This window comes from Poecilia reticulata, chromosome 18 (assembly GCF_904066995.2).
Source record: "Poecilia reticulata chromosome 18, P_reticulata-male-v2, whole genome shotgun sequence".
Taxonomy (NCBI): domain Eukaryota; kingdom Metazoa; phylum Chordata; class Actinopteri; order Cyprinodontiformes; family Poeciliidae; genus Poecilia; species Poecilia reticulata.
Window position 1 is genome coordinate 24,554,056 of NC_088847.1, and position 27,380 is coordinate 24,581,435.

Sequence of the window (27,380 nt, forward strand, 5' to 3'; positions counted from 1 at the left end):
CACACACCGAGCACACACACACACTGAACCCCCCCGACCCCCCCCTGCCCCCCCCCAGGTGGGCGTCTCGTGCAGGTCGGCCCGATGCGCTGCCGTCTCGCGCCTCCGTCTCGTTGCTGCCGTCAGACTCAGGACCCGAACCCGGCCAGGTTCTGCTGGACCTCAGATGTTCTGGACACCAAGGACCGGAAACCTGCCCCAGATTAGCGGTCCAGAACGTCCAGGTTCTTCTGGACCAGAACCGGGTTCAAACTGGGCCTATGTTAACATCCTGAGGATCCAGGTTCTTCTGGACTCGGTACCAGGCTCAGGTTCGGATTGATACTGACTCTAGAGGTTCGGGTCCAGATTAAAGTCTGATTTCATTTGGATTCTAATCTGGAGTCGGATCTGGAATGGGGTTTGAATCCTGGTCCAGTTCTGGACTACAGATTGGATCAGTATCTGGACCTGGTTCTGAACTCCAGATTTAAATCTGGATCCATATTAATTCAGAGAGCAGACGGAATCAGCTCTGGGTCGGTTCCGACTCGGTTACAGGTCTGGATTCAGTCTGGATCCAGATTAAGTGTAAACTCAGGTTGGACATCCGGGTCCAAACTCAGGAACTGGTTCCTGATGAATGGATCCTGGTCCTAACATCAGAACCTCAGTCTAAACCAGATTCCAGATCAAGTCAGAACCCAGATGAAAGCAGATTGGATTTAAATCCAGATCCAGATTAGTTTTAGATTGATGTGAACATTTGGGTCTGGACTGGTTCTGGTCTAGGATCATCTGAGCTCAGATCTAGATTGGTTCTGGACTGAGTCCGATTCTGGTTCTGGACTTTAACCTGGATTAAAACCAGGATTCAGATCTCGACTCTGGTGTCCAATAGAACCGGGTCAGGTTCTGGATTTTGATCCAAACCGTTTTAATCTGCATCCAGATTAAGGCTGGGAACTCGGCTCTGTTCTGGACCGTCAGAACCAGAACCAGTCTGGATTTAAACTGGGATGTTCAGATCTCTGCTCCAGTCTGGCGTCGCGTCCCGACAGACTGGACCTCACTGAGGAAACGATTCACTGTCCAGAACTGATAAAGTTCTGGTTCCGGGTCGGTCCGGTTCCTCAGCCTTTCCCAGTCAGACCCAGTTGATCTAGAGACCCACTAACCAGTGCTGGGTCGATCTCTGATGTTCTGAAGGTTTGGTCCGGGTTGGTGTGGACCAGAACCAGAACCTTGGCCTTCATCAGGGACTCGTCAGATTGTAACGGATTACATAACGGACCTCGGTACCAGCAGGTTCCAGCAGAACCATCAGCGTTTGGACCCGGGTCTCTGTTTGGACCCAGCAGAACCAGGACGTTCTGCTGCTTTTGACTTCTCTGCTCATCGTCGCCTCCTGCTGGCCGACGGCTGCAGGTCCAGACGGGTCAACGAAAAGGTCAGATTTAAACCAGACCGCTGGGGTCAGCAGGTCATGATGGTCAATGATGGCAGCATGGAGGTCAAAGGTCATAGTTTATGGTTTATTTCTCAAAAACAGAAAGAAAATCATGAAAGAATAAAGACGTTACAGGAAACCATTTTTCTCCAGTACTGTGTGAAACGGCCGTCTCTGATTGGTCTGAACACAGATGACCTTCTGACCTCCTGTGGAGCTCCACGGGTCATTTTCAGTCCAGGGGTCATTTTCAGTTTGATCCACAAGAAAAGTTACAACAGGAAATAAAGAAAAAGAGGAAGAAACACCAGCTGGAGGACCAGCGACTGATCTGGAGGATTCATTTAAATCGAAGAAGAAGAAAACATGAACCGCCCTGCAGCTTCTGGATGAAAGGGGTGACCTTTGACCCCTCAGGCCTGGCTCAGCAGGTAGTAGGCAGCGGCAGACAGCAGAGCGCCCCCCAGTGGCAGCAGGAGGAAGGCGCACCTCCTCCTCCACCTCCTGGCTCGCTCCTGCTCCTCGTCCACCTCCTCCCTCCGGCCGCGCCGCTTTGACCTCCGACCTCCTCGCCGCTTCTCAAAGGCCTCCAGCTCCTCCTGGTGGAGCAGAGGGAGAACGGCAGGATGAAAGCTCCGGACCAGAACCGGGCTAATGGACCAGAGGTCGGATCAGCAGAACCGAACCTCCCTCTAAGAACCCGGCTGTCCTCCAGACTGACCTGAAGCTTCTTCTGCTCCTCCTCCAGAGCGGCTTGTTGCTCCGCCTCCTTCACCTGGAGAACAAACACAGTCAGACCAGGTGTGTGTCTCCAGGTGTGTGTGTCTCCAGGTGTGTGTGTGTCTCCAGGTGTGTGTGTCTCCAGGTGTGTGTGTCTCCAGGTGTGTGTGTCTCCAGGTGTGTGTGTGTCTCCAGGTGTGTGTGTCTCCAGGTGTGTGTGTGTGTCTCCAGGTGTGTGTCTCCAGGTGTGTGTGTGTCTCCAGGTGTGTGTGTGTCTCCAGCTGTGTGTGTGTCTCCAGGTGTGTGTCTGTGTCCAGGTGTGTGTGTGTGTGTCTCTCCAGCGGTGTGTGTGTCTCCAGGTGTGTGTGTGTCTCCAGGTGTGTGTCTGTGTCCAGGTGTGTGTGTGCGTCTCCAGGTTTGTGTCTCCAGGTGTGTGTGTGTGTCTCCAGGTGTGTGTACCTGGCTGGCCTTCCTCTTCTGGTCTTTGCAGACGACGTCACACTGAAGTTCACTCTGAGCCGCCAGAGAACACATCACTTCCTGAAAGGACAGCTGGAGGTCACATGACGCTCTCAGCCAATCAGGAGGCTGGTTTATGCAGATTTATGACGTCAACAAGGGTTTTATTTCCCACCTTTTTAATTTCCCATAATTTGGATAATTTCCCATCTAACAACCATAAAGTTAAGCACTGCTAGCTAACAGTTAGCTGCGCTAACCCTAAAGGACTAATTGTAAACAGTTATGCTAAAGCGCAAAAGACCACCATGGTATTTAATGGAAGCTAATGCTAAAGCGCTATAACAAAATCTAGCATTGGCTAATGCTACGGGGCTAAACCAACATGGTATCTGGCATTAGCTAATGCTAAAGCGCTATACCAACATCTAGCATTGGCTAATGCTACGGGGCTAAACCAACATGGTATCTGGCATTAGCTAATGCTAAAGCGCTATACCAACATCTAGCATTGGCTAATGCTACGGGGCTAAACCAACATGGTGTCTGGCATTAGCTAATGCTAAAGCGCTATAACAACATCTAGCATTGGCTAATGCTACGGGGCTAAACCAACATGGTATCTGGCATTAGCTAATGCTAAAGCGCTATACCAACATCTAGCATTGGCTAATGCTACGGGGCTAAACCAACATGGTATCTGGCATTAGCTAATGCTAAAGCGCTATACCAACATCTAGCATTGGCTAATGCTACGGGGCTAAACCAACATGATATCTGGCATTAGCTAATGCTAAAGCGCTATAACAACATCTAGCATTGGCTAATGCTACGGGGCTAAACCAGCATGGTATCTGGCATTAGCTAATGCTAAAGCGCTATACCAACATCTAGCATTGGCTAATGCTACGGGGCTAAACCAACATGATATCTGGCATTAGCTAATGCTAAAGCGCTATAACAACATCTAGCATTGGCTAATGCTACGGGGCTAAACCAGCATGGTATCTGGCATTAGCTAATGCTAAAGCGCTATACCAACATCTAGCATTGGCTAATGCTACGGGGCTAAACCAACATGATATCTGGCATTAGCTAATGCTAAAGCGCTATAACAACATCTAGCATTGGCTAATGCTACGGGGCTAAACCAGCATGGTATCTGGCATTAGCTAATGCTAAAGCGCTATACCGATACAGTATTTAGAGTTAGCTGAAGCTAAAACGCTATAAGAGCATGAACAAAACGTTGAACTACTTCAGGAATTCTACAGTCGACAAACCAAAACTTCAACACAAAGCAGCAAATTAAAGCTTTAGAAATTATCTGGAAAATATGATTTATTCAAAGCTAAATGCTAAGGCACCAAATGAAACATTAGCTCAGCTACCAGCTGATCGCTGTGACCAACAGGGGCTGAGAAACCAGCCCAGAGGGACATGATGGTTAAACTGATGCTTCTTGTGTTGACCTTTGACCTGCTGGCCTCCAGCAGCGTCTCCACTCATCAGACAGGAACCAGAACCAGAACCAGGAAGTTGTTGGTGACTGTTTACCTTCTTGATCCTCTTGCATGGACACCTGAGCTTCACCTTCTGCTGACACGTCTCCTCACACACACCTGGATGGCACACCTGTTTGCAGCGATGGCCGCAGCTCAGCTACACACACACACACAGAGAGAGAGAGAGAGAGAGAGAGAGAAAGAAAGAGAGAGAGAGAGAGAGAGAGAGTCAGCGCTCCAGACAGAGCAGAGCAACAGAACCGGGTCCAGCCTGAGGGTTCTGGTCCAGTGAAGGCAGAGAAAACAAACCATGTGTCTCTAAACACGGCTGTTAGATCAGACGCTCCGGAGGTCTGAGACTCCCCCCCCCCCACCTTCTGACCACCTCCAAACATCCTGCCCTCTGACTGGCTGCAGCTCTGGACTCGCTCCAACAGGCAGAAACCTTTAAAGGGCCGGTCTCGTGTTTTACACCCATTTTATGGCCTAATCCAGTAACTGTTACCTTCAGTAGTTAGGAAAATGCTAACAACTATACCAATACATTTAGAAGCTCCTGCTGTTTCTGAAGCTCCGCCTCCAGGAAGTCATGGCTCCTTTCCATCAGAGCTCAGCAGATCCACCAGCTGAGGGGGGGAGGAGCTGCGTCTCGAAGGCGGGGCTACGTCCAATCAGGCGTTTATGAAAGCTAAGTGGTTGCCATGGAGATTACAGGATTTATCGAGCACGAAAGAATCAAAGCAGCACTGCAGGTTTGTTTTTGATGAGGGAAAAACATTAAAACATGAGTTGGTTTTCCGTGTCACCGGCCCTTTAAGAGCACATGCTCCACATGCATGAGCCAATCAGAAGCCCCCCCTGTGTGTGTGTACCTCTTTAGGACACTGGTTGCTGCAGGAGCCCAGCTGGATCCTGGTTGGCTCGTCGGCGACCGTCAGCTTCCTGCAGACAGCTGATTGGTTCAGACCCAGCACGGCCCTGATGGACGGCGTTGCCATGGAAACCCCACTCACCTGCACTCCAGGTAGAGCGTGCTGATCCGGCAGTGGCAGCGCTGGCGGAGCATCTGGCTGCAGGGGGGGCAGTCGCCGGGGTGACAGGGGCGGGGGCAGGGGTGGGGGCAGCCGGGGGGGCGGGGCTTACCGCAGCCTTCCTCACACGCCTCACACTGCGGGGACATCCGATTGGTTAACAGGATGCCCTTCCTGCTGCACTCTGACCAATGAGAGGTGAGCTCACCTGGTTGCCGTTGGTAACCAGGTGGCACTCCCGGCTGCAGCTGTGGTTCCCGCAGGCGAGCGGGCGCCCGCAGGCCCGACCGCAGGAGAAACGGCCCTGACGGTGACACGGGACCGGGCTCACCTGCACACACACAGAACCAGCAGCTGGAGCAGCAGACGGGGCGGGACGCAAAGGTCAGGGAAGGTCAGGGAAGGTCAGGGAAGGTCGCAGCAGATAGAGGAGCTGGGAGGCTGACATTTACAGCGAGGAACAGAAAACAAAGAGCCGACAGCAGAGATGGACAGATAGGAGGAGGAGGATACGGACCGGAACCGAGACGACGAGTCGGACTCAGCAGAACTCTGCTGCAGAGTCAACAGGTTCTGGTTCTGGTTCTTACCTCATGCTCCCCGAAGCAGGACCTGAAACACAAGCAGAGGAACCATCAGACGGTCCGGTCCACATGGTTCTGGACCTTGGTCTGGTCCGTTTCAACCATAGAACTGTTCTGGTTCTGTTTGACCAGAACCTCTGACCCAGTTACCGCTCTGCAGCCTGAGCAGAGCCCAGGAACCGGGCCAGAACCTAACCCAGCTTGAGCTCTGCTCTGGACCCGGATCACAGCGGTTCTGAAGGCCCGCCTCCAGCTGCTGACGCCACCGTCCCTCTGATCCGGCTGGGAGGTCAAACAGAACCGGGTCCAGATCCGGGCCTGGCAGGGAGTCAGAACTTTGTTCTCACAGGACAAACAACCTCCAGGGTCCGACTGAGCACAGCTCCAAATCAGAACCAGAACCAGGCAGTGACAGAGCTGGGAGTCTGGACCAGAACCAGGATGGGAGCTGCTGCGGGGCCTCCAGAACCAGACGGCTGCCGTTTGGGTCGGAGGTGAACTAATGACTGCTATCAGAACCGGCAGGCGGCCTCAGCGCCGCCAGCCCTAATGGGTCATGACAGAACCGGGCCCAGCAGAACCTGACTGCTGTTCATCTGGCTTCAGGCCCAGTTTGACTCAGCAGCTTCCAGCTTTGGGTCGGGTTCAGTCAGAACCAGATGGTTCTGGTTAAAACAGGCAGAGCATAGAGCTAGAGACTAGATCCGCCTCATGGACACTGTGATGTAACTCAGTTTATAGCGGTGCCGTTTCAGTCTGACCGGACCAGAACCGGGTCGGTACCTACGTGGGGATGGGGACCTGGCAGGGCGGGCAGGGCAGCGCTTTCTTCATGAAGGTCGGTTCCGCCGGCTGCTCCCACGGCCCGGCCAACTGGACCTGAACACACAGAGGCAGAGCGGTCGGTTCCGATCGGAGCCGGTTCAGACCCGGTCAGAGGGGCCTACCTGCTGGGACCGGACCAGAACCAGGTCGTGGCAGGGCTGAGGGCAGGCGTGGCAGCAGCCGGGCAGCGGCAGCAGGCAGGGGCGCGCGCAGGGCGGGCAGGGCCCCGGGTGGCAGCGGTGGGGCTCCCCGTCCCGGTGGTGGCAGCTGGGGGGCAGCCTGCGGGCAGAGACAGCGCTGACGACCCGCCGGACCTCCGGAACCGCCCGCTGGGTACCACACCTACCTGCAGGGCTCCCTGCAGCGGGGCGGCTTGGTGCTGCGCTCCCGGCCGCACGGAACCACCAGAACCGACGAGCCGCAGCTGCAGCGGACCGGAACCGTCTCTGGACATGGGTAGCAGCTTCCTGGGGACGGACAGGAACCGGGTCAGGAACCGGACCGCCTTCAGTCGGATCAGAACCAGAATATTCTTGACTAAAACTTTTGGGCCAGAACCAAGGATGAATTCTGGTCCAGAACCTCAACAGAACTTCATGGACCTGGAGGAGAAGGCTCAGGTCTGTGATCAGAACCGGTCCGGTCCCAGCCGGTTCTGTCTGGACCCGGTCAGAACCACTGCAGGGCTCATTGAAATGCCTCAGAGGCAGCAGCTGATCGGACCGGCTCGCCTGCTCCAGATAACAGACGGGTTCTGGTTCTGATCCGGCTCACGTCAACGCTGCAGTGAGAGAGGTCAGAGGTCACACACTCACTAACCAGACCGATCCGGCATCAGAACCAGAACCAGGTCCACACAAACACAAAGCGCCACGCGCTCAGCTCTTATCGGTCAGGCGTCGCCGCGGCAACGGAAAGGTCAGAGCAGCCAATCAGCACGCAGACGGCCGCACACTGCTGGGAGCCAATCAGAGGCTGAGATGGTTTATCAGGAACAATGGAGGCACACACACACACACACACTGACTGACACACACACACACTGACACACACACACACTGACTGACACACACACACACACACACACACACACACACACACGCACACACGCACACAGACTGACACACACACTGACTGACACCCACAAACACACACACGCACACACACACACTGATTGACACACTCTCTCTGCTTCAGCTCAGTGTGTGTGTGTGTGTCAGTGTGTGTGTGTGTTTATCAGTCGGGGGAAATGTCAGTTCAATGAGCTGCAGAAGGTGTCAGGGGTCAGAGGTCAACCTGTGGCCTTCCAGCTGAGGCTCAGCAGAGCAGCCAGAACCGACCCGACAGCCAGAGGAGGTTCTGGAGGCTCTGGAACCGGATTAGACCCGGTAACTCGGGTCACAGGGACCAGGAGAAACCGGATCAACAGAACCGCAGCAGAACCCAGCCCGACCTCCAGTTACCGTGGAGACGAAGCCTTTAATCTGAACTCTGAATGGAAAACAGAAATTTAGTTTCTGAGAGAAATAAAAAAACAAAGATTAGTTCTGTTCATGTTCTGGTCCAAATACTCCTGGTCAGAACTGCTGAGCTGAGAAGCAGCACAGAGCGCCGTCATCCAGTATATAACTGGAAGGTTGAGTGGAAGGAAAAACTACAGCAGGAAAGGTGAAACAGGAAGTTCCCCCTCTAAAGTTACAGAGTCACAGATGGAGAAAATTTACCTGGAAGTTTTTCAGCTGATCAAAGAATCACTGATCGATGCCGTTACCTTGGTGACAGACGGAGGGACACTTATGGTTCCGGCAGCCCAGAGTCCGACCACAGATCTGATCGCAGGGCGGGCAGTTACCAGGGCAACACTGAGACACAGAGCATCATGGGAAAGTGAGTTTGAACCAGAATGCTACCTGGTCAGCAGGTGAGGGGGGCAGGGGCTGAAGGCGACCTCTGACCTTCCTCCTGCACTGGTGTCTCTGGCAGTTCCTGGTCTGAGGACACTTGGCGTCACAGAGGTACTCCTTATGGCACGCCATCGGCTTCCTGTGGCGCCCGCAGCGGCACGCCTTGTCCACCTCCTGCAGGACGACAGCGGTACTGCAACTGCTGCTGCACCACGTGTGTGTGTGTGTGTGTGTGTGTTGGTGACTGTGTGTGTGTGAGTGAGACGGTGTGTGTGAGAGAGACAGTGTGTGTGTGTGTGTGTGAGAGAGACGGTGTGTATTGGTGACTGTGTGTGTGAGAGAGAGAGACGGTGTGTGTGTGTGTGAGAGAGACGGTGTGTGTGAGAGAGACAGTGTGTGTGTGAGTGAGACGGTGTGTGTGAGAGAGACAGTGTGTGTGTGAGAGAGACAGTGTGTGTGTGTGTGTGAGAGAGACGGTGTGTGTGAGAGAGACGGTGTGTGTTGGTGACTGTGTGTGTGTGAGAGAGACGGTGTGTGTGAGAGAGACAGTGTGTGTGTGTGTGTGAGAGAGACGGTGTGTGTGAGAGAGACGGTGTGTGTTGGTGACTGTGTGTGTGTGAGAGAGAGACGGTGTGTGTGAGAGAGACAGTGTGTGTGTGTGTGTGAGAGAGACGGTGTGTGTGAGAGAGACGGTGTGTGTTGGTGACTGTGTGTGTGTGAGAGAGAGACGGTGTGTGTGTGTGACTGTGTGTGTGTTGGTGACTGTGTGTGTGTGTGAGAGAGACGGTGTGCGTGTGTGAGTGTGTGTGTGTTGGTGACTGTGTGTGTGTGAGAGAGACGGTGTGTGTGTGTGTGTGTGTGTGTGTGAGAGAGACGGTGTGTGTGTGTGTGTGTGACCTGTCTGCAGGTCTCACAGCTCCCTCGGTGGCACCGCATCGAACACGTGTGCTTCAGACACGACAGGCGGCGGTCACACGTGTCGCCACAGGGCAGCACTTCCTCTGTGCACGGCAGAGACGACTCTACACACACACAAACATGAGTTCAACACCAGAACCAGAACCGGACCGCAGCAGAACCCGGTGCGTGTCTCTTACTGGTCTTCCCGCAGGGACAGGATCTGCTGACAGAGCGGGGACATGGAGGACACGCTCCATCGTGACACACTTCCTCACAGGTGTGGTTCCCACAGGACAGCTGCGCTCCACACACCTGACACACAAACACTGGGTCAGAAACCCGATCCAGGTCCCATTGGGTCAACTGGACCCAATGGGACCTTATATATATTCTGATTCTGGCCAGCAGGGGGCGTCAGAGCTGCGTTAGTCTGTTCCTATGAGGATGAGCCGATAGAGCTCTGGATCCCCCTGGTGGCTGGAACTGGTACTGCAGCAATACCTGCTGGCAGGTCCAGCGGGGGCTGGCACAGGGCCGCTCTGCTGTCTGCCGTCCACACACACACCTCTGGAGGCTGACCCTGGGACAGGGGGGGCACTCTGACACACACACACACACACACACACAGACGGTCAGTCTGAGGTCACAACAATGTTTCACAGGCTGATATAAGAATCTAACTGGGAACAGAGACTCATAAAAACATAATTTTTTGCTTTTTGTATTTTTCAAGATGGTCAACATGAAAATAGTTTTTTTGTGCGGTGCCAAACCACAGAAATCATATATTTTCTTGATCTTGTGTTTATTTTTTCTGTTTTTTTTAGTGGACATTTGTCAAGATGGCTGCCATGATTGAATTAGAGAATGCATCTAAAATGTGCAGTACTCATCGTCAGCTAGCCAAAAGCTAGGTTCACTGATCACTAATTCGCTAAACAAGAATCTCAGCTACAATATCACCAAACACATCAATATGCTAGCAGAAGAGGTGGTAAGAACAAAAAGGATGCATAAACACATGCTAAAAGCTAAACACAAAAAATATTAGCAGAAGCTCGGTGTCCTTCCAGACTGGAGAAACTAGCTAACAAAGTCCTTGGTTTCTGATTCTGATGCATATTATTACGTTATAGTTGAATGACATGGATGGCCAAAGTGGAAAACATCTGATGTGACACAATATTCATCCCTGTCAGGAAAATGGGGAACATTTTATGACAATTATTGGTTTAAAAGACTCAAAACTGTTTCCATCTAGAAAAATCCTGAAATTAAAGGGACTGACATGGAAAACATGCAACCTGAGGGGTTAGCATGCTAATGCTAATATTCACACCTGGAAGATTTAGGCCGCAATATTCTTCACCACCGGGTACAGGTGTGTGTTTACCTGTGTGACAGAGCTGGGTACAGGTGTGTGTTTACCTGTGTGACAGAGCTGGGTACAGGTGTGTGTTTACCTGTGTGACAGAGCTGGGTACAGGTGTGTGTTTACCTGTGTGACAGAGCTGGGTACAGGTGTGTGTTTACCTGTGTGACAGAGCTGGGTACAGGTGTGTGTTTACCTGTGTGACAGAGCTGGGTACAGGTGTGTGTTTACCTGTGTGACAGAGCTGGGTACAGGTGTGCTGCTTACAGCCCAGCAGCTTCCCACACTGCTGCTGGCAGGACCAGGACTGGAAACAGAGAAAACAATGTAAAACTGAGGCAGAAACAAGATGGCCGCCTTGTCTAACAGGTAACATACTGACGACTCATAGGAGCCTGACACGACCACCTTCAGACAGCTACCTTGTTGCTACAGCGACGGGGGAGGGGCTTAGCTTTGCCACACAAGCAGGACACGGACACCATCTTTGGACATGGTGGACATGGACCTGGAGACACGCAGAGACGGTGCGGGTTTAGGCTGGTTGCCATGGCGCCCTGACTGAGGACTGGTTGTGGTCGGTAACCAGCATCAGAACCAGGTGTGTGCGGTTACCAGGGTGACAGAGCAGCAGGCAGGTGTGTCCACAGCTGGGTTTGAGCTCCTGCTGGCAGATGGAGCCGCAGGAGTGAGGAACCAGCCAGGGGTCGGCTGGAGGGTCCTGCAGCTTCCCGCAGTAGCACATGTACCTGAACGCAACACAGAGACCAGAGGGCCCAGTGGGTCAGAACCTCAGAGCCAGACTCTGGACCAGTCAAAGTAAAGCCCTACCTGTTGGGCGTGGCGCTGGGAGGATATTCGGTTCTGCACTTTGGACTGAGGGGAGAAAATGAGGAGAGTTAGAACATTCCTGCAGGCAGTGAACGCACCACAGGGTGATCTGAGTTACAATCAGATGAAACGGTAAAACCGTAGCAGTCTGTGTTCCTCACCAGGGCCAGGGATGCTGCTTCTGACCAAAGTCTTCATCAGTGGCAGAGGAGATGAGGAAGACCGAGTCTCTGGCCCACTTCTGGATGCAGGGCAGGTGGAAGAGGGAGAAGCAGCCGGAGCAGCTCCACACCTGGACAGGTGGAGTAAACCCAGAGTTCAGACTGACAGGTGGAGTAAACCCAGAGTTCAGACTGACAGGTGGAGTAAACCCTGAGTTCAGACTGATAGGTGGAGTAAACCCTGAGTTCAGACTGACAGAGGATTAAACCCTGAGTTCAGACTGATAGGTGGAGTAAACCCTGAGTGTGTGTGTGTGTGTGAAGGGGTGTGTGTGTAGATGTGTGTATGTAGGTGTGTGTGTGTGTGTGAGGGTAGGTGCATGTTTGTGTGTGTAGGTGTGTGTGTGAGGGGGTGTGTGTAGATGTGTGTATGTAGGTGTGTGTGTGTGTAGGTGCATGTTTGTGTGTGTAGGTGTGTGTGTGAGGGGGTGTGTGTAGATGTGTGTATGTAGGTGTGTGTGTGTGTAGGTGCATGTTTGTGTGTGTAGGTGTGTGTAGGTGTGTGTGTGTGTGTGTGTGTGTGAGGGTAGGTGCATGTTTGTGTGTGTGTGTAGGTGTGTGTGTGAGGGTGTGTGTGAGGGTAGGTGCATGTGTGTGTGTGTGTGTAGGTGTGTGTGAGGGGGTGTGTGTAGATGTGTGTAGGTAGGTGTGTGTGTAGGTGTGTGTGAGGGTGTGTGTGTGTGTGTGTAGGTGTGTGTGTGTAGGTGTGTGTAGATGTGTGTAGGTAGGTGTGTGTGTGTGTGTGTGTGTGTGTGTGTGTGTGTGTGTGTGTGTGTAGGTGTGTGTGAGGGGGTGTGTGTAGATGTGTGTAGGTAGGTGTGTGTGTGTGTGTGTGTGTGAGGGTGCGTGGGTCTACCGGCTGCGTCCTCTTGACCGAGGCGATGCAGATCAGGCAGGTGAGCGCTCCGGACTGGAACATGTCGCTGAGGTACTGGCCGGTTCTGGTCAGAGCCGACGCATCGCCGCCTGATCAGAGGGAGAACGGGTCAGAACCTGAAGCAGAACCAGACAGTGGTCCCACGCAGAGCAGAACTGGGCTCACCTGTCTGGCTGGTGTAGGAGGTAAAGGTGGACTCCAGGATCCTTCCTCTCTGTCCGTCTCCATCATCATCATCGTCGTCATTATCTTCATCGGAGGAAGAGGAGCTGACCCGGCTCTCCACCAGGCGCTGGGCTGCGGCCTGGTTGGACCTCCGGATCTCCTCGAACTTGGACTGTACGGACTCACCTGCGTAGAGAGGGATACAGTTGAGGTCCTGGACTGGTTCTGACCCACAGGGCTCCCAGATCTTCATCACCTTTGGCAGGTCCAGGGTTCGTCTTCTCTCCCCGTCCTGCTGGGACCCCGGGCCTGTCCTTCTGCAGGGGGCGGGGCCTCTCACCTTGACCCTCCTGAGCCCGGCCCCGACCCCTGCCCTGCTGTCTCCAGGCCGGTTCCATGGCAACGCCTCCAGACTGTACAGACAGAAAAACCTGGGGTTACAGCTAACTGGACCAGTGCGCATGCGCCAGGTGTGTGTGGACCTGAAACTGGGCTCGGTTCGGCTCCACATGGACCCCACCACCAGCCTGGGTTCTACCTCTGTCCCGGACCGGGCCGTTTCTTCTCGGAACCGGCTTAAACCAGCGGGGTCACACTACCTGTCAGCCAGGCTAACAGAGACAAGCTAACAGCCGTTGAGGTTCGGATGAGAGCCGTCGGAACCAGCCGAACCCCGGCGGTAACCGCCTCATAAGCACATACAGAGCAGTTAGCCGAAGCAGCGGCAGCAGCAGCTTCAGCCTCGGAGCTCAGAAACAAACAGAAGAGCCGCAGAAAGAAGGAAAACTCACCTCAGCAGAGAGGAGAGCAGCCGCTGGATGCCGCTCACCGCTGCGCATGCGCACTGACCGGCAGGGGCATGCTGGGCCTTGTAGTTCTTTATGGGGTGGATCCTCATAGACCACTGGTGAGGTTGGAACTACGTCTCCCATAACTCTACCCATCTCGCGCTTGAAGACACAATCTGTGACGTGTCATTCTGTATCTGCGCATGTGTGTTTCTCTGCTGGGTAAATAAATCTGAATAAATCTGTTTCCCTGCAGTAAAACCAACTTCATCTGGCAAACTAAGTGCACCCTGATTCTCCGTCTGGTGGAAGTTAGTGAACCTACTTCATTTGACTAGAGTTTTTCAAATCGGGGCCGCCAGGGGGCGCTAGGGAGGGCACAGAAAGCTGGGGAAGATGTTATATTAAATATTTTTACAATAAAATCTAATCGGGTTTTCAGTCATTATTACAAAACATAAGCTAAAATGTTTTATTTAAATGCTGTTTTCCATGCTCATGCTTGTAGTTTTTCTATCTATAGTATTTAGCAGGATATGAAATGAACAGCAGCCGGTGTTAACTTTCTTATAAAATATATTTATTTCAGCACAGTTTCTCCATCACATGTTGCATCATTAGGAAGCATCAGTTAAAGCCCAGAAGACCTGGTTCTGAATCCACCTGGGTCAGGAGGAACAGGTCTCTGGTTCTGGTCTGCAGCAGATAAACGGGAAACTAAAGCATGCCTGGAAAAAGTGGACATAGGTTGAATTCATGTTCTTAAATCTAGAGGGTTTGTAGCGCTCAGGCAGTTCTGGATGAACCTCAGACCGACTGGCTTTCAGGTCTCAGGGTGAAGATTCTGCACTACGTTCAGACAAGCTAGCAGCCAATGTACTGTTTCACATGTTACATAGTAATTACAACAGTTTGGGTTGTAATTAGTCTCAGACATGAGGAAGAAACACTACATGCAGGTGAAACCTTCTCCTCTGGACAGCTGCGTCCTTCAGGATTCGCTCCTTTCCAACAGGACGTGTTCCCTGGGCTCCTCAGCACCGGGGCATTAATACTGTACAGTCGTTAACTCAGAGGACTTTAAATCTAAGGATCCACAATTACATATTTATTAACTTTAATTTGAATCTTGTTGAATTCATGGATTCATCTAATTTCTCGTCTCCTTCAAGTCCTTTTATCCTCAAACTAAAACTCAAGTTCTTCTGTCCTCCACCATCTTCTTATTTCTTCTCTTCTTCTTTGGTGGTCTCAGGTGTGGGAGGGGGCGGAGCATCACCAGGTGCGTCCTCCCGTGGCGGCGCCAGCTTCTTCTCCAGCCGGGTGACTCTGTGTTTGAGTTTGCTGTGAGTCGCATCGTGTTCTGCCAGCAGCCGGGCGTACTGGGTCTGCAGCGTGTCCAGGTTGCTCGTCATCCTGTCCACCTTGTCCTCGATCTCTTTGGGGTCTGGGCCCTGGGCTGCCAACTAGTGGACCAATAGAGAATATTTTACTTTCAGGAACACTTTAGTAGCCACGTGCCCTAAGCCACATCCTGTGGCCATACCTCCAGATCCAGCAGTCCATCCTTCATCAGAATCTGCCGTCCCTTCTCCTCCAGCAGAGCTTTAGCGTCTGGATACTCTGTCAGCGCCTCCATCAGGTCGTCTTTGGAAAGACAGAAGAGGTCGGAGTACCCGATGCTCCTGATGTTAGCTGTCCTCCTGTTTCCTGCCTTACTACCTGTTGACACCAAGAGGAAGGGTTTCTAGTGGTTCAGTAGGAGAGACCTCCGGTCCATCATGACCTCTCACCTTTGATAGCCAGGATACTGATCTCCCCGAAGTAACTTCCTTCACTTAGAACAACAAACTGTGTGATCCCATCATCAGCAACCACAGCCAGCTTCCCTTCCTTGATGATGTACATCTCCCTGCCGATATCACCCTTCTTGCAGATGTAGTCTCCTGGACTGAAGACCTGCGGCTGCAGCTTCAGCACCAGCTCCACCAACAGACCAGCCTCGCAGTCCGCAAAGATCCGGACCTGCAGAAGCAACCAGAGGAATCTTTACCAAAGGTCTGTATCCTTCCGTCTAAAGAGGAACCTGAAGCAGGAACTGACCTTCTTCAGGGTGTCCAGATGTACGTTGATGGCGATCTCAGCCCTTAGCTTGTCAGGAAGGTACTTCAGAACCTCTCGCTCATCCACAGCCTTCTTATTGGTCCACAGGAAGTCAAACCACTTAATCACTCGCTTTTCCAGGTCTTTAGTTACCTACAGAGGAAGAAGAAAAGGTTTTAGAATAAGTCCATTACCTTGACAAGAAGAAATACAGTTATGGTTCACAGGTACAGATGTTTAAGGATGTTTGCTGATTAACTTTACAAATGTTGGAAGATCTCCCAAACCAGTTCCTTCAAGTAGATAACTTTGAATAGATTTACGGAATGAGAAGCCCATGAAGAGGAAACTCCACCTTTCGGAAACTCATGTACTGCTTGATGGCGTCGATCCGGGCCTGGAAGTCGGCTCTGGCAGCGTTCATGTTAGTGATCATCGAGCCAACGTTACCGACAATGGTGGCAAAAATCAGCACACCCACCTGGAGAACAGGAACAAGCCATTTATATAATTTCTGACAGCTCGGTCTTTAGACTTCACATTGCTTTGATAAGAGTTTAGGATTTCTGTGTCGCATCCGGAACCACAAGCTGAAACAAAGCTTCAAGCTTTTATCAGGGAAGGTGCATTTTCACAGACATCCATCTTTATGAAGTAAGACATAAAGATGGATAACACACACCAATATTACAGAACTAGGAATAAAGGCAAATAGAAACAATGGTTCTGTGAGGAATAACCCACCAGGAAGTCCGTCACAACAAAGAAGTACTCTGAGTTCTCCACAGGGGGCGGCGTTTCTCCAATGGTGGTGAGCGTTAGCGTGGACCAGTACATACTGTAGGCATACTTCCTCACCAGACGGCCAAACTCAGGATCCGTCGGGTCAGGATACACGAACCTGTCAGAACCAAAACCTGAAGGGAAAAATTGGTAAGTAGAGTTAGAATAAATTACAAAGACATTTCAGAGGAACCAACATGTGCAACATGCCCTACCGATGGCTTTGGAGAAGGAGTAGTAGAGGCAGGCATTCCAGTGGATGATGATGAGAATGTACATGACAAGGTTGGAGATGCGTAGAGCATTGGGGTAATTGGTTCTGGTCTCAGTGCGCTGGAAGAACTCCATCATCCTGAAATGGAGGCACAGGAAGTGAAACCGGTTCAGAGATCCAGAAGTTAGAAGCTCCTGCTGGAGTAAAACAGGGCTGACTACATTATGGACTAAACCCACCCCTGCACACTGTGGTCCCAACTTCGGAGCTGAAGGTGTATGGATTACATTTTTCAGCAATATTATCACAAAGATTTACCTATAATGATCTTGAGACTGAATGATGGCTAGCTGAAGGGAATTATTTGAAAACGTGGGTCCAGTGGAGACACCAATGGACCCAACTGAAGTTTGAACTTTCTAAGATAATAAAGTGTTAAGACTGTTTCCATGAATACGGTGGTCGGCATTTTATCTGTGCTTGGATTCATTTCCCACTACTTGTGTCAAGAAACTCAAATGTTGATGAACAAGTGAGAGTCTCGGTTACCTATTGAACCTTAGAAGCTTGTTGAGGCGGATCTCAGGGTAGGTGACACCAAGAATGAGGTACAGGATGTCAGTGGGAATCATGGAGACCAAATCCAGTTTGAACTGGAAGGTTTTCATGTAACGTTCACGCAGTTTCTGCTCGTCTTTCACCAGTAAACCTTGCTCCAGGTAACCTACGGTCACATGTATGCTTCGTTAGTACACAGGTGTGAAAACAATTGCTTGATTATATGAGTCGGAGTGCATTCAGACCTGTTCTGGTTCTGAAAACCATGTCCATGATATAAATGATGTCACAGATTAAGTCCACAACGAACCACATGATCAGGTAGTCGGTCTGAAGCTCCTCAAAACAAGCCCTGAAAACAGACACAGTGTACGACTTCTTGAATATGACAGTTAGACCCGGAGACGGTCCAGCTGTGAACATCTCCAACAGCTGAATCTAAGACTGGCAGTGAAAAGTAGGGCTTGAATGTACCATCCCTGTGTTAGAGTATTCCTGGTTTCCACTGACTGGCCTTGACTAGAGGCAGTCAAAGGCTTGGACGGACTTTCAAACTGCATTTATGTTACCCTCCCAGTTAGATGGAGCTAGTTTCAGCTGATGGCTTCTCTACTCTCCTCCTGTCAGCCAGTTCCTTGGTTTGGTTCAGGACCGTAGTCAGACAGAGGATACAGATCAACCTTTGACTCTTCTCGAGTCAATGCCCCGTGATGAAGTAGGTGCTGGTATTTCCCGTCATCTCCACCTTGGCAGACTGGTGTTGCCTGCATATTACAGTTTGAGCAAGAGAAACTCCTTCAGTCGAGTCATTCCTGATCTGAAGGCACCGCTCCACCCTCGTCTGGCTGCGGTCTCAGACTGACTGGACCAGATGGTACCTCGTGTTCAGCTGGACTCTACAGGAACCTGATGCTGACAGACCTTGCTTCCCTGCTGTGTCTGGTACCTGGCTATGATCAGGGTCCAGTTGTACATGACTGGGATGGTGATGATGAAGAGCCAGTGGTAGTACGTGTTCCCAGCTGGGTCGATCACTGTGATCTCTCTCGCCCTGCAGACAGAAAACATCGGCCTGTGAATCATGAGGCGTCGTTTCATGGTTTCAGAGCTCCGGTGAACCTACGCCTCCTCCTTGGCCTTCTTCTCTTTCTCCAGCTTCTCCTTCTCTTTCTGTTTCTCCTTCTCCTTCTCTTCCTTCTCCTTCTGTTTCTGCTCCTTCCTCTCCTTTTTCTCCTGCTTTTCCTTCCTGAGGAAGACAGAAACTGAACTTTGATGAAATCCACATCAATCATCACCGTCCTGATGAAAAGCAGTCAGACTTACTCTCTTTTCTCCCTCTTCTCTTTCTTCTCTTTCTTCTTTCTCTTCTTCTCCTCCCTGAGAAGCAGATTAAAATATTATCATTAGTTGCAAGTGACCTGGTGTCTTCTTGATGAATTGTATCTAAATGAATGTTTCTTACTCGTCCTCTTCCTCGTTGTTGTTGCTGTTGTTGATGTTGAACAGAGCTCCAGCTCCGGCTCTTTGGGGTCTCCTGGAAAACAGCTACACATCAGGGTCCAGCCCTGATACTGCCCCCTGCTGGCCAGGAGGGCCATCCAGGCCTGCTGTTTCCCCTTCCTTTCTGCCAGGACTGAGAGAAACTCACCTGAGCCCCTCTGTGACGTCACCTGGCTCCGCCTCCTCCTCCATGTCCTGCAGCACGATGCTGGGGATTAGCGGTGCTACCTTCGCCATGGTGACACAGTTGGTCTGCTGAGAGGGAGGAACGTTGCTCTTGGTTAAAATCTACTTTACCGTTCAGGTTTTGGTGGCTTTTAGAGAATATGTTGGTTTTTCTGGTGAATTTGAACTGGAACCAGTTTCAGGATCCTGATCATAACTGATCTACATGAATTATTAAAATTAAAATCAATCATCCCTGAGCATGACTCCTCTAATGTAACCTCACTGATCACAATATGAGCAAAGACTGAAGGTTTCTAATTGTTCATCATTTCTGATTCATCAGTGATGAAACAGCAGATTGAAGCAGGATTCCTCTAAGACCCGCCGTCCTGCAGCTTTTAATGCCTCCCTCAGACATCCATTATTGATCCATTATTGATCCATTATTGGCTCGTTATCAGAGCTCAGCAGAACTGGACTGCAGCTGGTGAGGCATTTAGCTCGAGTGTGTCTGGCCTCAGGGAATGCAGTTTATAGGGTTTGATAAGCCGGACAGACCAACACAGCGTCTCATCCAGAAATGCCTGAGTGTCCTTTGTCTCTGAAGAACCCTCAGGGGTCAGAGGTCAAACGTCAGGACTTCAGTCTCCTGTAGATGACAGAGGACTGCCGTGTTCTGGTCTCCTGGGAATCAACGCCTCAGTCCAGGCGCAGCTGGTTCTGGTTTCAGCAACTGGTTCTGGTTTCAGAAACTGGTTCTGGTTTCAGCAACTGGTTCTGGTTTCAGCAGCTGGTTCTGGTTTCAGCAGCTGGTTCTGGTTTCAGCAACTGGTTCTGGTTTCAGCAGCTGGTTCTGGTTTCAGCAGCTGGTTCTGGTTTCAGCAACTGGTTCTGGTTTCAGAGGTTCTCCAGAGAACCGGAACCCAGCAGCAGGTCAGGAGGAGGTTCTGGTTCTGTTTAACGCCGGGTTTGGTTCTATAACGACATCCAGGCTTTGACCATCAAACCTCTGATCAATGAACATCTGGACATGGAGAGAGGACGGACCAGCAGGACGGACCAGCAGGACGGACCACCTGGACCTCCATCAGAGACATCATAAGATGAGAGGTTCTGTTCACCAGAACCCACCCAGGAGACGAAGCAAACCTCCAGAAAACTGGAGCCAAAGTCTCCCAATGCTTTTTCTGGTTCAGCGTGACAAACCACCTGCACAGTGAGGCACGGTGGTGGCAGCATCATGCTGTGGGGATGAAGAAGCTGATCAGAGCTGATGGAACATCAAGATGGAGAAAAATCAGATGAGACTGGGCTGGAGGTTCACCTTCCAGCAGGACAGCAGCCTGAAGTATTATGGGATGTTTCAGATCAGACTCAGGGGCTGGAACGGCCTAGTCCAGGGGTGGGATCTCTGCTAATCTGATAATGCGCTAGCAGCACAGCTAATTTTACATGTGGGGCTTTAGATGGTTTGCTAACTTTGAAAACTTTAACTTCCCCTAAATTAGGTTTTCTGGATAAGATGTGAAACGATAATTCAGTTTTGAAAGGGCTAACTGTAACCGTAGCCCTCAATGCTATGGTGGGATAGCACTTTAGCATTAGCTTCTGCTAAATGCTATGGTGGGATAGCACTTTAGCATTAGCTTCTGCTAAATGCTATGGTGGGATAGCACTTTAGCATTAGCTTCTGCTAAATGCTATGGTGGGATAGCACTTTAGCATTAGCCTTTCCTAAACACTATGGTGGAAGATAGCACTTTAGCATTAGCTTCTGCTAAATGCTATTGTGGGATAGCACTTTAGCATTAGCTTCTGCTAAATGCTATGGTGGGATAGCACTTTAGCATTAGCCTTTGCTAAACACTATGGTGGGAGATAGCACTTTAGCATTAGCTTCTGCTAAATGCTATGGTGGGATAGCACTTTAGCATTAGCCTTTCCTAAACACTATGGTGGAAGATAGCACTTTAGCATTAGCTTCTGCTAAATGCTATTGTGGGATAGCACTTTAGCATTAGCTTCTGCTAAATGCTATGGTGGGATAGCACTTTAGCATTAGCTTCTGCTAAATGCTATGGTGGGATAGCACTTTAGCATTAGCTTCTGCTAAATGCTATGGTGGGAGATAGCAGAAGCTAATGCTAAAGTGCTATTACCATGTACCGCTGTAGAGTTAGCTTCTGGCTGATGGAATGGTATGGCTCCTTAGCATTAGCCTCTGCTAAATGCTATGTTGGCATAGCACTTGTTGCCTAATGATTTTTGCTTTAGGTTTGTTGTTGTTGAATACAGACGCCGACTGCAGGATAAACTGAGGAGCATGATGGGAAACGTGAAGGTTTGAGTCGCTGGAAGGATCTGAACATCTGGAGCTAAATGTCAGAGCTAATCTGAACCCAGCAGGTTGATGGAGCCACTGAGGGCCATGGAGGAAACATCTGGAGGCTGAAATACGTTTTAAATCCACTTAACCCTCCTGTTGTCCTCGGGTCAAAATGACCGAGATTTGTATGTGTTTTCCCTATACACAGAAAATGAGGACAACGTCCTTCAAGGTAGAGATAAATCCTGGATGTTATGTGGTGATCCATCTGAACTCTGCTTCCTCATCCCTGCTGTCCTCAGAGTCCAAGTTTCAGCTAAAAACCCATAAAACACAGATTATATGTTTGGTTTATGAATAAATCTGAATATTTGAGACGTTTTTAAAGCAGATTATTTCCACAGGAAGTTCTGATGGAGGTTTGACCGTCATGTTCTCCTGCAGTCGTTCCTGTCCGACTCCAACCTGATGAAGATTCCTGTCTGGATCTGCTGGTTTCCAGAGCAGCAGAACATCTGGACCGGTTCCCTCTGGACCGGTTCCGTTCAGGTCAGACTAACTGGACCGGTTCCCTCCAGGTCAGACTAACTGGACCGGATCCATTCAGGTCAGACTAACTGGACCGGTTCCCTCTGGACCGGTTCCCTCAGGTCAGACTAACTGGACCGGTTCCCTCAGGTCAGACTAACTGGACCGGTTCCCTCAGGTCAGACTAACTGGACCGGTTCCGTTCAGGTCAGACTAACTGGACCGGTTCCCTCAGGTCAGACTAACTGGACCGGTTCCGTTCAGGTCAGACTAACTGGACCGGTTCCCTCAGGTCAGACTAACTGGACCGGTTCCGTTCAGGTCAGACTAACTGGACCGGTTCCCTCTGGTCAGACTAACCGGACCGGTTCCCTCAGGTCAGACTAACTGGACCGGTTCCCTCTGGACCGGTTCCCTCAGGTCAGACTAACTGGACCGGTTCCCTCAGGTCAGACTAACTGGACCGGTTCCCTCTGGACCGGTTCCCTCAGGTCAGACTAACTGGACCGGTTCCCTCAGGTCAGACTAACTGGACCGGTTCCCTCAGGTCAGACTAACTGGACCGGTTCCCTCTGGACCGGTTCCCTCAGGTCAGACTAACTGGACCGGTTCCCTCAGGTCAGACTAACTGGACCGGTTCCGTTCAGGTCAGACTAACTGGACCGGTTCCCTCAGGTCAGACTAACTGGACCGGTTCCCTCAGGTCAGACTAACTGGACCGGTTCCGTTCAGGTCAGACTAACTGGACCGGTTCCCTCAGGTCAGACTAACTGGACCGGTTCCCTCAGGTCAGACTAACTGGACCGGTTCCCTCAGGTCAGACTAACTGGACCGGTTCCCTCTGGACCAGTTCCCTCAGGTCAGACTAACTGGACCGGTTCCCTCTGGACCGGTTCCCTCAGGTCAGACTAACTGGACCGGTTCTGTTCAGGTCAGGCTAACAGACGATGAATATCCATGAATCTGTCCGTTGGTCCCTCTGCCCGTTATCTCCTTACCTGTCAGCTGATAATCCCGGGTTATGCGGCCTAGATCCCCCGACTGCCCTCCAAACTCATCACCATGGAAACAGCGGGGCGCCCCCCCACGCAGAGCCTCATAAACACCCCGACGCCCGGAGGAACCCAGAGAGGAGAGATGAGGAGAAAACGGGAGAAAACGGGAGAAGGAGAGGAGCAGCGGTTCCTGCAGGAGTCTCTCCTCCGTCACCCTGACAGGGATAAACGGATTATAGCAGGGATGATACGTCTGAGGCTGGACTGGACCGGGATGGACCCGGAGACTGGGATGGACCTGGATGGACCTGGACTGGACCGGGATGGACTGGACTGGGATGGACCCGGAGACTGGGATGGACTGGACTAGGATGGACCGGGATGGACTGGACCGGGATGGACCTGGACTGGACCGGGATGGACCCGGAGACTGGGATGGACCTGGATGGACTGGACCTGGATGGACTGGACCGGGATGGACCCGGAGACTGGGATGGACCTGGATGGACTGGACCTGGATGGACTGGACCGGGATGGACCCGGAGACTGGGATGGACCTGGACTGGACCAGGATGGACCCGCATGGACTGGACTGGACCAGGATGGACTGGACCGGGACGGACCCGGAGACTGGGATGGACTGGGATGGACCTGGACTGGACCAGGATGGACCCGGATGGACCTGGAGACTGGGCAAGTTAAACCAGGATCCAGGTTCAGGTCTGCAGGTGGAGCTCTGGGTCAGAACCTTCCTGTGTGTTTAAATCAGCTGAATGTTATCAGCAGGTGGAGGGGCGAGATGATGATGATGATGATGATGATGATGATGATGATGATGATGATGGAGGGAAAACGACCCAGAAGAAGAGAGAATCTCAGAAAGTGAGGTAGAGGAGGAGGAGGGGTGAAAAGTGAGGATGGTTGGATTACAGAAATCCTGCTGAGTCAGCGCTGGACACTAATAACACACACACACACACACACACACACACACACACACACACACACACACACACGGTGGGGCGGCAGCTTTGATTGGCTTACTGGGAATTATCTGAGTGTGTTAACGAGGCTGATGAAGTTAAACGAAGCAGAGGCAGCGTCGACCAATCAGAGTCCGTCGTTCAGCCTGAGGCTCCAGAAATGTTTCCTCATATCTGGGTTACAATAATATTTACATTCTGACTTCCTGTCAGCTGCTGCTGAGGCAGCGCCCTCTGGTGGTAAATTATTCAAATAACACACACACACACACACACACACACACACACACACACACACACACACGCACACACACACACACACACACACACACACACACACACACACACACACGCGCACACACACACACACACACACACACACACACACACACACACACACACACACACACGCGCGCGCACAGCTAACACCTGTGATGCTTACAGTGTAAGAGCAGCTTTACAGACGAACCGTAAAATTTATTTCATATCGTCCCGGTCGCAACAAATGGGAGGCGGAGCACCACGTGACGTCACCGAGCTGGTAGATGAGTTTCTGTGTGACGAACTAAGGAGTCAAATCCCGTCGCTAACATGAACACAAAGCTATGAATGTCTGGGAAGGTGAGAGTTCACCTGGTAAACTGACTGCAGGTGAAAGCTGGATAACAGACATTTTTAGAAGCTTCTTTATTATTACACTGAATATGATTTCAGATCTTTGAATAACTTTTCCTCAGGTTAACTTAGAAAGTGAGCTGTTATTATTACAGGTTAGTTTTCTAAACTACAGAAAAGTTATTGTTAACTCAAATGTGAAAAATTGGACTGATGTTGACATACGATAGTAATACTGCTGTTATGGAAGATTTACTAATGTTTTATTTGATTACCTGATTAATCGTAAGAATAATCGATGATTACTAAAATATTTGTTTACAGCAGCCCTAGTTTTCTCCATGTTTGTTAAAGCTGTCACCATGTCAGTTTGTTATGAGACAGATAATCTGTGAAAACAATCAATCTCCTCCATCTGCTTCCTGAATTACTGTAATGCACCAAACCAACCAATCAGAACCAGGAGGAGGGTCTTAGTGCTGTCAATCATCCTCATTCACTCACTGCTAAACGTGCTAATGGTGGAGAAACAACTTATCAAAACCAAAGTGGAAATAAAAACTACATTCAACCAAAAGAGTTCAGATTATGAAGTCTGTATGTTGCCCTTCAATAATCATTAGATTTAGATCATTTATGATGCGATTTATTGATTTATTGTTCATCACGACAGGCCTGTCACTCGCTCACATCTGGAAAAGTACGACTGGCTGTTGAATCGTTCCCCCCATGAGGCGCTGCTGGCTGGATCTGACCCGCAGGCCGAACGCTGGCCTCCTATTGGTCCACCTCCTGGCCTGAGTCTACCTGGTGGAGGCTGCTGACTCTGTGCAGGTAGGGAACGCCTTGATGAATAACCAAATCAGTCCTCCAGGATGTTGCTGCCAGCAGGAAGCAGCAGCCAGTGGGACAGAAGCTGCGCCTGCATCAGAACCTTAAAATGGATCTGCTGAAGGTGAGAAGGTAAGATATTTATGACATCAGGGCAGCGGTTGGTTCATGTTCAGAGATGAAGCTGAGCGTTAAAATGACGTCTGCTGTGCATTGAAGCAGAGCTGCTGGTGTTCCTGATGGGTCTGACCAGGATCTCAGTCCAACTGAGGCGTCGGCTCTGGCTGGACAGAGACGAGAACATGAAGCGACGAAATGATGAGAAACCGATCAGAATATTCCAGGAGGAAATGGTGGAAGGCGTTCAGACCGGCTCCTTTAAAGCTACGTCATGAAATGTGACGTCAGAGTGGAGCAGCCATTTTGTTCAGCGTGTCATTCAGCCATTTTAGCCGGACCGTCGTTCTAGAGGAGGAAGAGCAGATCTGTTGGAGACATTTAGCGACTGATGAAGGAGAAGATGGCTGGAGCATCGCTGGTCCTGATCCGCTGGCTGAGCTTCGTGGCGCTCGCTGCTGCAGGTTTGCTTCCTGGTTCTGTCAAAGTGCCGTTTGATTCAACGTGAAAACTTTTCACTCTGCTGAGAATCGTTTCCTTCGCCGTCGTTGAATATGTAAAGTTGCTTCTTGTTCTCTCTGGGCCTCTGTGGGCTCTGCCGGGTCTCCAACCCGACCTGGTAGAACCAGGTGGGTCTGGTGTAGCAGGGATGGACTGGGGCCCCCAGACGGCCCCGGGGCCTCTGAGTCTGGATCATGATTGAAGGACAGAAATGATCGGTGTGTTGAGCTGAATATTAAGCTGAGCAAATTATAGCTTAATGTTTGGTTTTCATTTATTTGAAAAACAAAAAAGCAAAGTCTTTCCCCTTTAAATCAATCTTTCATAACTCTATAACCTAACATTATTATCCTTGTTTAAGTCATATTATATTTCTACTTTCTGGTTGCAGATCATTTTACTGAAGATGTTTCTCTAATTATTCTTAAATGTATAAATTATAACTGTTTTCTGACTATTCTATGCTATCCTTTCTATTTAGCATTTTGTGTTTCAGTTCAGTTATTATTATTATTATTATTATTATTATTATTAATAAACACATTGAAAACAAGTTCATTGTTATTCCAGTAAGCCCAGTGTCTGTCACAAAAATCAACCAATAATTACAAATTATTGTTATTATAATATTTTGACAGCCCTGGGCTGATGCCCATATATGGGCGTCCGCCCAGCTCGGGTTTTTAAATTTCATTAAAATTTCTCCATCTTCTCAAAAGATCAACAATACGTCTATAAAATAAACTGATTTGATAATACGAGGGCAGATTTTCTGTCAGGTTCAGAGTTCCTGTTTGACCTTTGACCTCTCTGCTTTGTGCAGATGAGCTCAACAGAACAGCAGAACCTGGACAGGATGTGATTCTGCCGTGTGAAGCTCCTGGTAACGAGGATCCAGAAGCTGCTGAGTGGAAGAAACAAGATGATGATGAGTGGCTGATTTATCTACGACCCAATCAGTCTGGATCGTTGAGCTTTGGCTCTTCCTACGAGGACCGGGTGGATCTGCAGGACAGACAACTGAAAAACGGAAACGCGTCTTTGGTTCTCAGGAATGTGACAACTAATGACAGCAAGACGTACGAGTGCAGAGTTGGGAGAAACAGATCAATGGAGCTCATCAGCACCATCCACCTGGTTGTAGCTTCATCCCCTGTTCCTCCTCCTCCTCCTGCTACTCCAGGTGAGTATCTGCCTCTGGATCAGAACCTCCAGCACCTTCCTGGTTCTGGACCTCAGATCAGATGATGATGATGATCTTCAGTGGGATCAGACTAACTCCTGGTTCTGTTCTGCAGGGAAACAGGATGAAAACGGAGGAGAGAAAAAGGATGAAAACATTTATGCTCTGCTAGTATTACTTGTTCCTGTAGGTGTAGTTATTTGTTACATTTACATAAAACATTGTAGGCGTCAGAGGTCAGCAGAGCCCCCTGCTGGACCGCCTCTGGAGCTGCAGGAGCTGGAACAGCCTTTCAGGAAACCTCTGCTTCCTGAAGCTGTAGTTTGTTCCCAGTGATTTTTTTCAATAAAAGATTTTAACTTCA

At 50.4% G+C, this 27,380-nt stretch overlaps 3 protein-coding genes across 7 annotated transcripts; 1 reads left to right on the top strand and 2 right to left on the bottom strand.

Moving 5' to 3' along the window:
- Positions 1–1,500: 1,500 nt before the first annotated feature.
- Positions 1,501–13,782, bottom strand: nfxl1 (nuclear transcription factor, X-box binding-like 1). 3 transcript variants are annotated; one of them, XM_081599284.1, is made up of 25 exons: positions 13,615–13,782; positions 13,080–13,236; positions 12,824–13,009; positions 12,638–12,747; positions 11,722–11,852; positions 11,561–11,605; positions 11,345–11,478; positions 11,152–11,237; positions 10,961–11,036; positions 9,859–9,956; positions 9,555–9,669; positions 9,355–9,479; positions 8,509–8,631; positions 8,325–8,415; positions 6,900–7,020; positions 6,676–6,832; positions 6,516–6,607; positions 5,735–5,756; positions 5,353–5,475; positions 5,127–5,281; positions 4,986–5,055; positions 4,166–4,270; positions 2,609–2,689; positions 2,151–2,204; positions 1,501–2,028 (listed from the first exon to the last, which is right to left on the bottom strand). In XM_081599284.1, the coding sequence occupies exons 1-25, from the start codon at positions 13,765–13,767 to the stop codon at positions 1,843–1,845; spliced, it is 2,796 nt and encodes a 931-aa protein (XP_081455410.1). In that variant the 5' UTR covers positions 13,768–13,782; the 3' UTR covers positions 1,501–1,842. The 3 variants fall into 3 exon arrangements, with proteins under 3 accessions (XP_081455410.1, XP_081455411.1, XP_081455412.1); XM_081599285.1 differs by lacking the exon at positions 13,615–13,782 and adding an exon at positions 13,306–13,579; XM_081599286.1 differs by lacking the exons at positions 1,501–2,028; positions 2,151–2,204; positions 2,609–2,689; positions 4,986–5,055 and having other exon boundaries at positions 4,177–4,270.
- LOC103460307 (ICOS ligand-like) lies at positions 13,772–27,380 on the top strand. 3 transcript variants are annotated; one of them, XM_081599289.1, is made up of 6 exons: positions 13,772–13,922; positions 21,212–21,812; positions 25,058–25,347; positions 25,435–25,796; positions 26,657–27,016; positions 27,132–27,380. In XM_081599289.1, the coding sequence occupies exons 4-6, from the start codon at positions 25,724–25,726 to the stop codon at positions 27,350–27,352; spliced, it is 654 nt and encodes a 217-aa protein (XP_081455415.1). In that variant the 5' UTR covers positions 13,772–13,922; positions 21,212–21,812; positions 25,058–25,347; positions 25,435–25,723; the 3' UTR covers positions 27,353–27,380. The 3 variants fall into 3 exon arrangements, with proteins under 3 accessions (XP_081455415.1, XP_081455416.1, XP_081455414.1); XM_081599290.1 differs by lacking the exons at positions 13,772–13,922; positions 21,212–21,812 and adding an exon at positions 23,595–24,981; XM_081599288.1 differs by lacking the exons at positions 13,772–13,922; positions 21,212–21,812 and having other exon boundaries at positions 23,595–25,347; positions 25,438–25,796.
- Positions 14,170–22,881, bottom strand: cnga1b (cyclic nucleotide gated channel subunit alpha 1b). Its single transcript, XM_081599287.1, has 15 exons — positions 22,790–22,881; positions 18,918–19,024; positions 18,732–18,803; positions 18,593–18,646; positions 18,393–18,515; positions 18,216–18,320; positions 17,515–17,621; positions 17,261–17,435; positions 16,713–16,849; positions 16,459–16,631; positions 16,070–16,195; positions 15,715–15,867; positions 15,405–15,636; positions 15,158–15,333; positions 14,170–15,077 (listed from the first exon to the last, which is right to left on the bottom strand). Exons 2-15 carry the CDS (start codon positions 19,004–19,006, stop codon positions 14,835–14,837), a joined length of 1,965 nt encoding a protein of 654 aa, XP_081455413.1. The 5' UTR covers positions 19,007–19,024; positions 22,790–22,881; the 3' UTR covers positions 14,170–14,834.